General features: G+C 38.6%; 1 protein-coding gene across 3 annotated transcripts in view; it reads right to left on the reverse strand.

Moving 5' to 3' along the window:
* UNC13C (unc-13 homolog C) overlaps nt 1-14,131 on the reverse strand; it is a 141,219-nt gene that overhangs the window by 27,121 nt on the left and 99,967 nt on the right. The window contains exons 20-25 of one of the 3 annotated variants that reach the window (XM_033070292.2): nt 11,431-11,557; nt 10,419-10,515; nt 9,839-9,982; nt 8,771-8,848; nt 5,325-5,402; nt 4,939-4,968 (exon numbers count right to left, since the gene is read on the reverse strand). In XM_033070292.2, the coding sequence (XP_032926183.1) occupies nt 4,939-4,968; nt 5,325-5,402; nt 8,771-8,848; nt 9,839-9,982; nt 10,419-10,515; nt 11,431-11,557 (554 nt within the window). Of the gene's footprint in view, nt 1-4,928; nt 4,969-5,324; nt 5,403-8,770; nt 8,849-9,838; nt 9,983-10,418; nt 10,516-11,430; nt 11,558-14,131 lie in introns of all 3 variants that reach the window. The other 2 variants (XM_033070295.2, XM_033070293.2) reach the window with 2 other exon arrangements.

Here is a 14,131-nt window from a genome sequence, read left to right on the forward strand (position 1 = left end):
GTCATGAGTGCCATTAGTGTACCATACCTAATTTAAGCACAAAAAGAGAAAAGACAATGCATTAATCCCTTGAACAAATGTATTCTGGATTCCATTTACAGTTTACAGCATATGGGGACTAGCCTTATATTACATTGGGGTAGGTTGCTCAGGTGTCAAAATTGGATTTTTTAAAGGAGCAACCTTATTTCATTAATAATATATAAATCATACTTTTCTATCAATTCTTAATGTTCTTGGCTTTTCTAGGCTCATATTTCTGTTATTTTACCACGTTCTGAAATAGTAGAATTAATTTTTACCCACAAGGGAATATACTCATAAATTTGTTGGCACACTACGTAAGATCTGTTGATTATGTATTATCAAAGAGATAATTAGAACTTTGACTTTTTCTGAATGCTGCACAAAAATTGAGAACACATTTGCTGAACAGCTGAAAAAAAATGAAATATTTGAACATCACAGTTTCCGACTTCTGCCTGTCTAAAACTGTGGGTTTTTTTTATACAGACAAGCCTCTCTTTTGAGTTAAAAATCTGATGAATTTGGTTGCTTTCAATATGTTAGATTGAGGTATTCCCTGCTGCAATTTAATGTGCACTAGTATGGACATAATCTTGTTAACTGCAAATTTGGTGATGTTTCTGCAGGAAACTACAGAGATGCAAATTACTTTTGCATGAGTTAAATGGAACCTCTCTAATCTGAATTCCATTTATCTGCAATTTCACGGGTCTAATTACTTATAGTTTCCTATTGGGACTGCCTGGTTACTTCTGTTCAGAAAACAGTTTTACATATTTTCTGTATATCTAGCAAAGATACAGGTGTTTATCAGCTCCATCACTTCAGTGGTTCTTTCTGTCTCTGATAGACATTACCCTTGGGACAGTGAGATGTGAGATGTTTGGCTGCCACCACTCTGAGCACACTGAAAAGCACTTGGGCCTCTGTACAAGACATAAAGATGGACACTTCAGAACTGTTCTGCTGGATTCCAGTCCTCTGTCACCCCAACAAAGTCTTCAAGGCCACATACAGATTCCTATAGGAGTTCCTAAGCTTTATACGTAAAGTTGGAACTGAATTTACCAAAGTGGGAATATAATTTATCTACAGTTAATATAATTTTGTCATACATAAACAACCTCCTTTTGCTTTACACCTTTTTTTTTTGATCCTAACTGCTGTAACTCTTTTTTGCCATGTTCTGTCATCTGGTATAAAGCAAAACAGGCATTTGGCTTCTCTCCTTTCTCTTTTATCAGCTTCCAGCTTGTCAGACATGAAAAAAAATTTGGTGTAAATGTATGCATTCCTTTTGGATGAAAAAAACCCAGGAGATAAACCAAAATTCTACGATGATGATCTGTTCCCATGTTTTTGGACTTGATTTAAAAAAACCCAAACAAACAGTGGGTTGGATGCACTTTGCTACTCTTTCTCATGGCAGACTGTTCTCATTGATATGATTTGTAAGTACCCTCCCTGCTTTGCTGCAGCAGAGGAGGACAGTTAATAGAGAAGCTCATCTTGTTCAGACTATTTTATTTTAATGGTGGGGGATCTTAGAAACCAGTTTTTTCTCTATTTATAGAGCTCCCTGCCTGCAATGTGCAATAAGCCTCCTCTGAACAGAGGGACTGCTGCTTGATTGTGGTTATTTTGACTGCACAGTTTGAAAGACATACTGCTCACAGTGTGACACTGAGGAGATTAACAGCATTTAATTTTTCTTAGAATTAGTTTTGCTTCAACTGAAATAGGTCTCATTATTTTGCTGAAAATCATCTGACTTTTATGCCCTCCACAAGTGAAATATTAAACTGTTTTTTTCCCTTCAAGGAAACTGCTTACAGATTTTATGGCTGGCTTTGTTTCTTATAAGTACCAGTTCAATGAGCCAAATTGGCCATTAGCAGTTGTGCTTTTGGAATAGTGAGGGGAATAAGTATTCCAATTGGAGGACAAAGATTTTAGTGGCATTTTGATATGGGTGAAAAAAAATTGAACATGAACGTACTTTTCTTCAAGAAGTTGCTCTAAAAGTCTGAATGTATTTTTAAGATCTTTTCTCTCAGACTGTGAATCAGAGATGCACTTAAGGCATTTAATGAAGGGATTATAGAAGTATTTATCCAAATTGTCTCTGTGGGTTGTGTGTTGCATCATATTTGTAGGAAATTCTGCTTTGATACTGTAACAACCTTAATAATAATTCATCCTCATTAATATCAAAAGGAAACCAAAAAGGATGAGAAGTCATAAGAACTTTTAAGAGAAAATTGCTACGAAAAATTCCTAATTTAAAAAAAAAGTATATAAGGCATTAGAAGCAAATGAAAACCTACAGTAATTTCACGAATACAAGCCGCAGCAAGAAGACTAAAATTTTGGTGGAAACCCGGAAATGCGGCCAATATTCCGGTGCGGCTAATCTATGGACAAAAATGTGATATCTGCCCTTACCTAGTATCATGCTGGTCCAGTCCCGAGCCAAAACAGTCTGAAATCCATGGTTTCCCGTTGTTCCGACGATGAACCAATCAGAGAACAGCTTATTGCCTGCCTGTGGATGGCGGCGTTACTGAGGGGCGGGGGTTGTTATTGGGGTGAGTTACCTCGGCGAGTTACCTCGGCAGTTCGATAAAAGTGTGTGATATTTCTCTGTACTTTTTAAAGTGTTTTCAGTCTTGTGCGGCTACGGGGCTGGCTGGGCTCGCAGGGAGAGGGCTGGGGGAGCCTCTCTCCCCGCAGGGAGAGGGGTAGAACGGCCACTCGGCTCGCAGGGAGAGGGCTGCAACGGCCGCTTCCCCCGTGGGCTGCGAGGGCTGCAACGGCCGCTTCCCCCGCCCGGCTGCGAGGGCTAAAACGGCCGCTTCCCCCCGTGGGCTGCAAGGGCTAAAACGACCGCTCCCCCCGCCCGGCTGCGGGGGCTACAACGGCCGCTCCCCCCGCCCGGCTGCGGGGGCTACAACGGCCCCTTCCCCCGCGGGCTCGAGGGCTAAAACGGCCGCTCCCCCCGCCCAGCTGCGGGGGCTACAACGGCCCCTTCCCCCGCGGGCTGCGAGGGCTAAAACGGCCGCTTCCCCCCGCGGGCTGCGAGGGCTAAAACGGCCGCTCCCCCCGCCCAGCTGCGGGGGCTACAACGGCCCCTTCCCCCGCGGGCTGCGAGGGCTGCAACGGCCGCTTCCCCCCGCGGGCTGCGAGGGCTAAAACGGCCGCTCCCCCCGCCCGGCTGCGGGGGCTAAAACGGCCGCTCCCCCCGCCCGGCTGCGGGGGCTACAACGGCCGCTCCCCCCGCCCGGCTGCGAGGGCTAAAACGGCCGCTCCCCCCGCCCGGCTGCGGGGGCTACAACGGCCGCTCCCCCCGCCCGGCTGCGAGGGCTACAACGGCCGCTCCTGTGCCAGCACGGAGATGTGGCTCCGCTCGGAGCTCAGCTGCCTGCCTGCGTGGCTAAGTGGCTGTTTAAAGGCAACACGGATCCATTGGGAATGCTCACAAAATGACCACACTATTGTTCCTGTCTTTTTCGGCTTGTAAATAAAGGGTGTGTCTTTTTTCACTTGGAAACAATGTTTCCGAGGTCGGCAGTAAGCCAGTAAGTCCCGGCGATCCCGCGATTGTGTTACTAAATGACGACTTTGTGAAAGTTCGCTGCAAACTAAAGTGCGGCTAATATTCCGGGTGCGGCTTATCTATTAACAAAGGCAACAATGTTGCCAACACACCAGCAGTGCGGCTTATATTCCGTGCGGCTTGTATTCGTGAATTTACTGTAATATTTTCTTACAGAAAAGGGACATTATAGGGATTCAAAGAAATATTCTGGTTGAAAATAATTAGATAGAAATACATGTAAAATGTGACTCAGCTTTCCTCTGCTCTTGTCATTATCCTGATTTATGGACATTTACCTGTTTTCATGAATCATGACATTCAAAATTAAGATTGGATCCAAGACCTAATACAAAAGTACTTTGCACAGAACATAAAAGCATGGAGGACAAAATTACTTGTAATATTCAGAGAGGGAAAAGGGTATAACAGGAACCACAAAAACAGTCACTTCTGGATGATGAATATCTATTTTCAAAGTTTGTAAGAAATTTGCAGTGACAAGGCTGAAGAAGTTTATTTCCTGTTATCTGCAGCAGGAAATAATTTTGCTGTGGCAGCTTCAGGGAGCTGTTTCTGGCTGTAGTTGCATTTGGAGGCTACAGGTCCTGCACAGGGGACCCATCTCACCTCTGCAGGGTTGCACTGTGGATGTGGAAATGTGAAATGCTGTGTTTTCCAGTTTTCTCTATATAGTGTGGCCACATTAGATCAAAGTTTTGTGAATCTATCAAGCTACGGCCTCAAGAAGGAAGAGAATGATGTAGGCATAACTTATTTTTAAAGCCAGATACTGAATATGGGTAGGATATTCATTTTCTAAACATTGCTTTTCAACAAGTAGACAGGATTTTTTCTGTGGCTTGAAGATATATTAATTTCTTCATCCTGTTTCAGAACAGTAAAAGACTAGTCAGGAAGGTATTGAAGCATTGTTTATGTCCTTTTACTGTTGGACAGGACTTCAGGCACTGTTAAATCTTCTGAAATGAAAAAGGGGGTAAAGCTGAGGGTGTTTTGAACTGTTGAATAACAGTTCTTGGCGAAATGGTATCTTGCATATAAGCAGGCCTGTAGATACTGAAAAGTGCACTTAAAATATTTTATAGATTTTTTAAAACTCTGAAAGGTTTTACACTATCTGCCTAGTGAAACTTTCCAGTTTAGTGTCAGCTGAATGCCCAAGCATAGCTCTTTTTGATTTTAGATCTTAGGGAATTACACAAATGCATCAATGGAAATAAGTAGAAAATGTGACTGTTCTTAGCCTTAGAAAATACGGTCAGGAATAATAAAAGATGCTTACTATCACAAACCTCATAAGAGAATCTCTCTCCTTCTTTCTTCTGCTCAGTGGATTGCAAGTCAAAGGCATTAGACAAAGACAATGACACATTACAGACAAAACGTACCAATACATAAAAAGCAAAGTATAGTCCGATACAAACATTAAAATAAAGCTGGCACTACAGATCGCAACACAAAACACCCAGTGCTGATAGAACATTACAGATCATTAGCATGTGTCTGTGAAATAGCATTATGTCATTCCAGTATTGTCAGGACAGTAAATAGGTCTTGAAGAATATTTTTTAAAACATTTTGACTATATTTGCAAGTAGAAAGCTTTGACTAGGTTGCAAACATGGTGCTAATGATCTCTAAGGAACTTTGAATGAACCAGGAAACAGATATGACTCACCTCCTTCCCTCCCATGGATTCAAACATTTTCTCAAGCTGGACTCTTAATTGCTGAATGTTGTTCATCAAGATGCAGGCCTACAGAGAGAGCATCAACTGTGAGATTGTGCCCCACCATTCACAGAATTATAGAACCATTAAGGTTGGAAAAGATTTCTAAGACCATCTTCATTTATACAGTTGTGCCCCTCCTGCCTCCTTTACTGACCCTTCTCTTTGCCTGCTCAGCCCATGAGTGCCCACTAAGAGCAGTGCTGGGAACTGGATACCATCTCCCAGCCAGCTGGACAGGTTTCAGATCCCAGAATTCCACATCCTGAGCTATCCCAGGTAGTTTCTTGTCATACCTATTACAGTTACATCTGGTGGATTAATGCAAGTAGCACACCATCATCCCGTGGAGAGCAGAGGCAGCAATGATCAAAGTGCTTTGAGAGTGACAATAGGCTGCAGGAAAGGGGTTGCCACACTGCTTGCTAGACCCAGGCTTTGCAGAAAACTGTGACAACACTGTCACCCAGACAATGGCTGATGCTTAAGTATTTGAATAAATCAAGAGGCAGTTCTGCTAGTAACAGAATAAGATTTTAGAAATATGCATTTTTGCATTATTTGAAAAGCTGGTGAATAAATTAGGCAATAGAACTCTGCAATCATATTATTTTAATCTGGAAATTTTGCTGTTTAAGCTAATTTTTTTAAAGACAGAACACTGTGTGAAGGAGTCACTATGCAAAAGACATTGCAAAAGCAATTTCTATATTAATATAAGGTGAAAAGTGAAATGTCAATAAAATTAAGGAGTTAGTTACAGAAATCAGGGAAAAAGAATCTGTTACTAGAATTTGGTGTACTTAAATGACATCATATACTGGTTTGTTATGGTGCACAATGAAGGAATTAGACAATACTTACTAAAACAACTGTGGCTGGCCAAGGCCAGTGTATTCTAGTGCATGACTAGATTAATTTAGACACTGAGGAAGGGTATTTCAATAAAACACATAGACTTTTTTCAACAACAGTGTGGTGATGGAATGATTACAGTGATTGATACTCCTTTGTACCTTTCTAGCTAATAACATGTTCCAATGTAGACCTGAAACATGATGGGATCAATAACATGATTTAGCTTTAATTATTAATACATTACTCTCATAGGAATTTGGTGTCAGAGTACTTCTCAACTGAAGAATTAAAAAAGAAATTTGGTCTAACTTCTTACCAGTCAGACTATTCCTTCCCAGTGAAGCATGCTGCTCATCCTCCTACAGAATGTAGCTGGCTTTGTACAGCTGAAATGACACCTCTCTCCTCACCTCTTGAAAAATTCACAAACCCCACTTCTATTTTTCTATCTACCTTTTATCAATTTACAATCACTAAGATTGTATCCTCCTTTCCTGTACTATCACCTGACTTGTAACAAATGAATTATTTTGGAAATTATCTGCAATATCACAAGTCAATAGTTAGGAGAATTATGATTTGTGATGGGGATATAATGAATATAGCTGAATATAACATCTTGTTCCAAACAAATGCAAATGCATCTGGCAATGTAGTGAAGCTATGAGAGAAATACTTCACACTGAAGCAGTTTCAAAGTTCCCTTTGAGGCTGGCTCAGGTGGCTCTTTCAGAGATTAAGCCTCCCTTGGATCAAGGAAAACTTTACTATTGTTGTCAAGTAAAGAACATTACTTAAAAATATTCTCATTGTATTTCATTATCACCTGTCCTTCAGAATAGTCTGTGCAGCAGTTTACAGGAATCAGACAAATGCAACAACAGGTAAAAGTGAGTGATAAGTACAATACCGGAACTCACATTTGCTTGTAAATGCTGACACGAGGTGGAAGATAAGGGGTTGTTTTTACATTATAAAAATACCTTTATGAATAGCATCTTTGATATGCTTTTATTTGAACAGTTTATGTGCATATTTTGTAGTGTTTAATAAGAATAATAAAAGCATTGATTTGAAAAAGAGTGCCAAATTCTAATTTAAATAATAAAAAGTATTAATTTTAATCTCTTCTATCAATTTCAACGTAGGTGAACATTTATTGTAGGTGAAATTACCAGATCAAATGGAATTTTATTAAGACAAATGCATGTAAGGCAAAAAAAAAAAGTTATGTCTCTCAAAGGCATTTGATACAATACTTTATATCTGGTCTAGTGGAAGTTGTCTCTGCTCACAGCAGAGGGGTGGAAGGACGTGATCTTTAAGATCCCTTCCAGCCCAAGCCATTCTTTCATTCATAATGAGATTAATTTCATCTAAAGCCTTAATAAAGATAGGTATAAGAGGATGACTTCAGAAATTATTCACTCCAACAATAAAAAATCCCATTGGATAGGCCAAAAGGCTACACAGACAGTTAGACTTGATGATTCAATGCTTTATTATAACTAATTTCTTGTAGAAATCAGTGAGCTTTATTTAATATTAACATTAAATTAATAGGAACTCCCAATATTTGATATTTAACTGCAATAGATGTCTTTCTAAATCCCATCATTGTGTTTATGTTGGTGACCTCTAGACCATCACACTGCCCCTAATTATATTGAGCACTGGCAGATGTCAGGCACAGGGATGTGACACAAGGACAGCTGAGATCTGTGATGGGCTGAGGGCTGCACCATTAAAGGTAAACAGCCTGAAGATGGGGCAGCAGTTATTGATCCACCTGCAGCTTGGTACAGCTGAACTAAACACTACTAAATACAGCACACATTGTGCTAAAAGCTGCCTGACATGGGAGAACTAGCTTTGATTGAACATCAATGATATTGAAAAGCCAGGTCCCAAGAACGCTTTTTCTTGGTCTCGTTAAAATATTGAAAATGTTTCCATTTGCTCAACTACATCTTTAGTGTCTGTATCTCATTTATTTCTGAGTCCATGGCAATCTGGTCCTTCATTAGGGACTCCCTTGTCAAGCAGTGAGGCAACAAAAGAGCCCAATTTTCTTTTCCCCCCTGCAGGGGTAAAGCACAGAGAGTGGCAGAGGCAGAAACCTCTGCACATGTTCCCTGCACAGGGAACAGCAGTCTTAGAAACTCTCCAATGCACAAACTGATACAGAGAGGCAAGGCAATGCAAAGTGAAAGCCCTAAACAAAGGTATTTTCTTCTGTTTGAGAAAAGAAGATGCAGAGACATTCACCATGTTCACCATAGTATTAGGCTGTTTCCATGGCATGTTTGTAGCCATTTTGTAATTATTTTATAGCTTTGATACTGAAATTATTAACTAGGATTCTTAACTAATTTCACTTATCACAGCTTTTATAAATCACTGTAAGCAGCTATGAAAACATGCTGACCTCCCTCCATTCATGTTTTTTCATATAAAATTATTACATTTTCAAAAGGTACACTAAGTCACTTTAAGGTAATTTCTGAGGCAGAAAAGAGCCACAGCTTCTTACTCACCACATTTTCTTTATCACAATAGGAGCTGAAGTAACTTGAAATAATTGCAGCATACTGAACAAGTACTTTGTTGATAGTCTAGAAGAGGAGAAGACTCTTTGAAATGGTGAATCTCATAATGTAAACAAAAAATAATAAAAGAAGAGGTTTGTATAAATGATAGGTTTTACAGGTGCTTACACACATAGTATATTATATTTTTTAGATAAAATATAAACAATCCTGTGAGCACATTTTCAAATCCCTGCACAGCAGATGGTGGGTAGTTCTTAATGTAAAGCAATCTTCTAGCAGAGATGGTTTAATTTTAGCAGTACTGTTTTTGAGAAGCGCTGGGAACTCTACTCCTTGCAATATACTACATAATTAATGGAACACTAGCAAGCTCAAAAAATCCTCCAGGGTGACAATATGTAGACTAGAAATATAATGGAAATATAAGACAAAAGGAGATCTGCTCAAAGCCTGGCAAAATAAGTTACCTTACAATAATCATGTAAATAAGAACTCTGCAAATGGAGAATTGTTGCAATGACAGAAAAGAATTAAATGTAAATGTGAACTTTTCTAAAGCCAGCAGGAGTATAATGGAAATTCAGAGCTTGTGAGGAAATGTAACTATCCAAATGGAAAGCTGGTTGAGTTGAGTTTATCAAGCAACAGGTGAATAACTACCACCTCAGGACTTCAAACAAAAATATTTTATTGCCACACCTTGACTTTTTCCTTCACTTGCACTGCCTAATTAGTTAATTGCATTTCACTGAATGGATCCATTGGTGGAACTGCAATCAGTTCTTTACAAGATAACAATTGATGCATACATATATGTATAAAATACATAAATGTGAAATCTCAGAGAGGATAGAACTCCTCAAACTGGTAAAGCATTTTGACACAGTGGACAAAACCCAGCCTTAAGCCACAGATAGCATGTATTTCTGAGGATCCCAATCAGACAGAAAGCACTGATTCTAAAAAGCATTGGAGTCACTTAGCTTTTAAGTACATGGCAACACAGTGTCATTCCCTCTGAAGCTTAGTTGAGATGCATTGACTTTAATTTACCTTTGCAAATCTTCTCATTAAATGAGATAGTGCTTCTGGATTAGGACACTCCAATTTCCTAATAATCTCAAAGCTTTGATTGAGCTGTGTGAAGACATCAACCACAGAACAAGAGAAGAGGGCATGATCTGATGTTTGCTGAAACTAAAGAGAAACATTCAAATGTTAATATTTGTTCAGAGATCAAAACTGTATTCATTGATTCTTATACCTGAAATTCCTCCTAGAGTCATAAAAAGTAACAAAGAAAAAAAAAGTCTTCCTGGTGATGCTAAGAAATGTGGCTTTTTACTTTTCTGATACTTTTGAACTTCTTTAAAATATAACAAGAATTTTTGTTCATGGCATCATTATCACATCATAGGTCAATGAAATGATAGCATAGAATAAATTCTGTGGGGACTTAGGCAGAAGGAATTACAGGGAATTAGAATGAGAATTTCTCCATAAGGTATCTTCCAAAAGCTGTTATCTCCTGAAGTCTAAGAAGGACGTTGTGGTACCAAATGTACTTCTGGTTTTGTAATAATATATGTCTTAATACTTTATTTATTCTCTTCTCTAAAAAGTAAAGGCTCACCCCATCTTTTTTGTCTCTTTCCAGTGCTCCATGAAGGAATTCCATTGAGACATCTTCATTTTCATCCAGCCACTGTATGACAAATGGTTCAAACCACCTGAAAATTAAAGCAATTTGGAAAAGTAAAGTAGGTAGATTTCATAAAGATCCCAAGAGGAGAGATGTCATACTACCCTGAAGTCTGGCACCTCGTGTTTTTATATCTGTTCTAATTGCTACAGATTCCAACAACCCTGGGAACATTTTTGTCACCAAAATGCTGCAGCTATCAAAAGGCTTTTCAGGCTTCAGTTTCACAATACTCTCACTGGTGTACCCTGATGATGTAAAATTAGCAGTAGCCAATTCTCTACAGTGAAACATGGCAGGTATCTGCCTTCTATCAATATTGGCTCTTTGGTAACATTTATTTTTTTATTTGTACATGAAATACTAATATATAACTTAGTTTTAGTAAAAATAAACTGTGTTTTATTTTGCTTTTTTTTATTAAAAAAAAAATTAAAGTAATAACAGACCAGCAGACTTGCAGAAGATTAAGGACAACTCATATGCAAGGACAGGACTGAATATATTTATTGCAGAGAGAAAGGTGAATAAAAAACAGTAGCTGAGTATTAACCTGATCCAGTAAGAATGATTTCAGTAGTATATTCTGTTAACATTACAGCTTTATTCCAATTTGGTTATAAAACAAATGTTGAGACCTACAACTAATAGTGCTACTGTTCCTGCATCTCAATCTTCCTCAGACATTTTCTGACCAAATAATTTTGTCACCTCTGAAGAGCTGGAGTTAAAAAACTGTAGAAACCTATGAAATAGCTAATTGCACATTTAACACCTTGACTATTTTACTTGACAGAATGAAGAATTAAAGAGAAGGAAGTGCAAAAAGTAGTTGTTGGGGCTACACGCCTTGAGATCTTGCACAAACCTGAGCATAAATATTTGACCAAAATAAACCTTGCAGGAAGCCCAGAGTCAGAAGCCTTCCTGAAACACCACTTACAGAGAGTATTCAGGCACTGCATCCTTGAAAGCAGAGAGTTCTCGCACATATTCATTATAAAACCATTTCACTTTGAAGTGCAAATTCATATAATCTGTGCTTTTGCATAATCGCTGCTTTTCATGTTCTGTAATACAAGGACAGGAAATAAAAGCACTTAATAGCATTCCAACAGTAAATAACATCCTTGTGCCTCAGTGCACCAGTGACATAATAATACAGGACTTGCATTTTAAAGCATAATTGATTTGATTTTTCTAGAGGTAGTAATATCCACAGTATAAATTTTCAGGATCTGAGTACACGGGAAAAACAAAACAAACCAAAGACCAAACCACAAATTAGACTTCTCCCCTCTCTTCACTGCAGTGAGAAAAAACCACAAATTTGCTGACTTCCCATTCCTTAGATCCTTCTATTGCTGTTAAAAAATGGTTAAGAAACTTTTGAGTGTCAAACTAGAAAAGACAGCTGAGTAGTAGCCAGAGTAAGTAACAGCTATAAGAGCCAGTCCTACATGAATCTGTGAAACCTGCATTCATCAGAGCTAAGAAAAAGAAAGAGGAGAAAAATCCACAGCTCTACAACCATCTGATTTATGGCACAAGTAGAAAAGATGGTTTAATAAAGTGTTTTGAAATTTTTCATATGGACTTCACCTTCTCAGTGTCCTGCTGTTTTCCACATACTGAATATACAGATGGAGGTGGGTGGCAGAAATAAAGCCACCTGTAACCATTTTCTGCATTTTTGAATTCTGATTTAATTTGTTTGGAGCAAATGTCCATCCTTCTTCCAAGATTTTTGATCCTTGTTTTAGCTTGCATACTATGCTCTGTATTGTTCATCCAACCACTGCAGACCTGGACAGCTCCATTCCTTCTCTCCCTTAGCTAACAGGCACTTTATCCTTGCTCAAATATTTCATTTCCTTCTCCCTCAGCATGAAACTAGGGATCCACAAGTCTTGGGCAGAGTAATCATACCTTTGTTTACTGCTCACAGCTTCCAAAAATCTCCACAGATCTCATCTGTTTGAGGTGTCATGTCACTTGCACATTCTTTCCTAAGCAAAAGAGTAATTTCTTTTCCCAGCTCCCTTAAAAAATGACCTAATACAGGTGCTCAGCAGGAATGATGGTCTTGAGCAAATATTATGTATTAAGAACTTATCAGTTCCAAACTTCCTTTTTGCTCCTTACTTCTGCTTGCTTTGCAACACAGCACTATAAAATCTCATATATTGGGATGGGAATCTAATTTTCTGTAACAGCAGGAGCATCCCATCCTCTGTCATACACTTGAATACATTGGATTCTGTCAGTGAGAATGCACTGTGAATGACACATTCTATGTTTTCAGATCTAGCCAGGTACATTAGAAGGAAATGTTTAGTTTTATTATTATGCCAAATCAGCACTCCAGTAGCACACCATGCCATCTGACAAGTGTTTCAGATGCATTTTATTATGCAGTGAGTTACTAAGTTCTGTGCAAATCAGCTTATGAAGTGCCCCTGTGGGCTTTTATTGCCTATTTAGCATTGCAGTAGCATTTTCACCTTCACTGCCTTTCCATCACACTCAAGAAAAATCACTAAATCAGTTTCTGTCTAAATATTCTATTTATTCATCTTCATGCTACTTGAGAGTACTATGAACTCTCCCCAGCACAGTATCATTGTTAAACTGGCATTAAACAGGACCACAGAGAGAAGGATGTTGCCTTCTCTTGTGGCTCTGAGGAATCTTTTTTTTTTTTTTTTAGGTAGCAGGTTTTTCACAAACTATTATAGAAAGCTAGATGGACAAAACTTTTTCTCTATTTTCTCTAAAAGGTATTCTTACAAGGTAGACCAGTCTTTCACTGAGAATAATTATGTTATTGCTGTGAAATTTGCTGCACATTTACTGCTTAAGTCATTGTTAAAAATCTATCCTAGACTGCATACCCAAAGAGTGGAATTTCTGAAATTAATAGCACTTTTTATTCATTCAAGTTTTGCATAAATGGGCTGTTAGATTATAAATTGTAACTTAAGAATGTTTGCTACAGTCTCACAAACCATGGAAATGCTTACTTCAATTTTAGAAATGAGCTATTGCTGCTAATTGATAAACTTGTCCAGGAGGGTACAACTTACACACACCATTCACTGATATTTTCTTTTTAAGGTTAAGATTTATAACACATTAAAGATGAGCACAAAAGTAATTCATGAATAATTGATCTTTTTTCTGCAGGCTGTTATGCCTTGTAGAGAATATCTAAAGAGTCTCCCAGGATATTATTTCTAGTTACATATAAGTGAAAAATGCATCCAGAATTCCTGACATCAATGTATGAGAACATCAGCAAACACTTCCCATGACCTATGAAGTAATTTAGTATCTATGCATTTTACCTCTCCAGTTCATGTAAACCAAAGAATGGAGCAAACAGGTGCCCATATGAGTCAGCAGTGACAATTTTAACTGGATAATAGACGGATTTATCCATGGTAACCATGGATTTTGGTTACAAAGTGCAGCAACATCACTGTAGGTGTTCTGAATTTAGATTAGGGCCAATAGATTGCTTCCTTAATTTCTGAAAACTTGCACAAGCTAATATAAATGTGAGCCAGCACAGTATACCTGAAGCATTTTGAAGATCTGTGTCTATTTTCCTGGAGGGAAAGCTAGTGCCATGTTTCCTTATA

This window comes from Catharus ustulatus, chromosome 12 (genome assembly GCF_009819885.2).
Source record: "Catharus ustulatus isolate bCatUst1 chromosome 12, bCatUst1.pri.v2, whole genome shotgun sequence".
Classification (NCBI taxonomy): domain Eukaryota; kingdom Metazoa; phylum Chordata; class Aves; order Passeriformes; family Turdidae; genus Catharus; species Catharus ustulatus.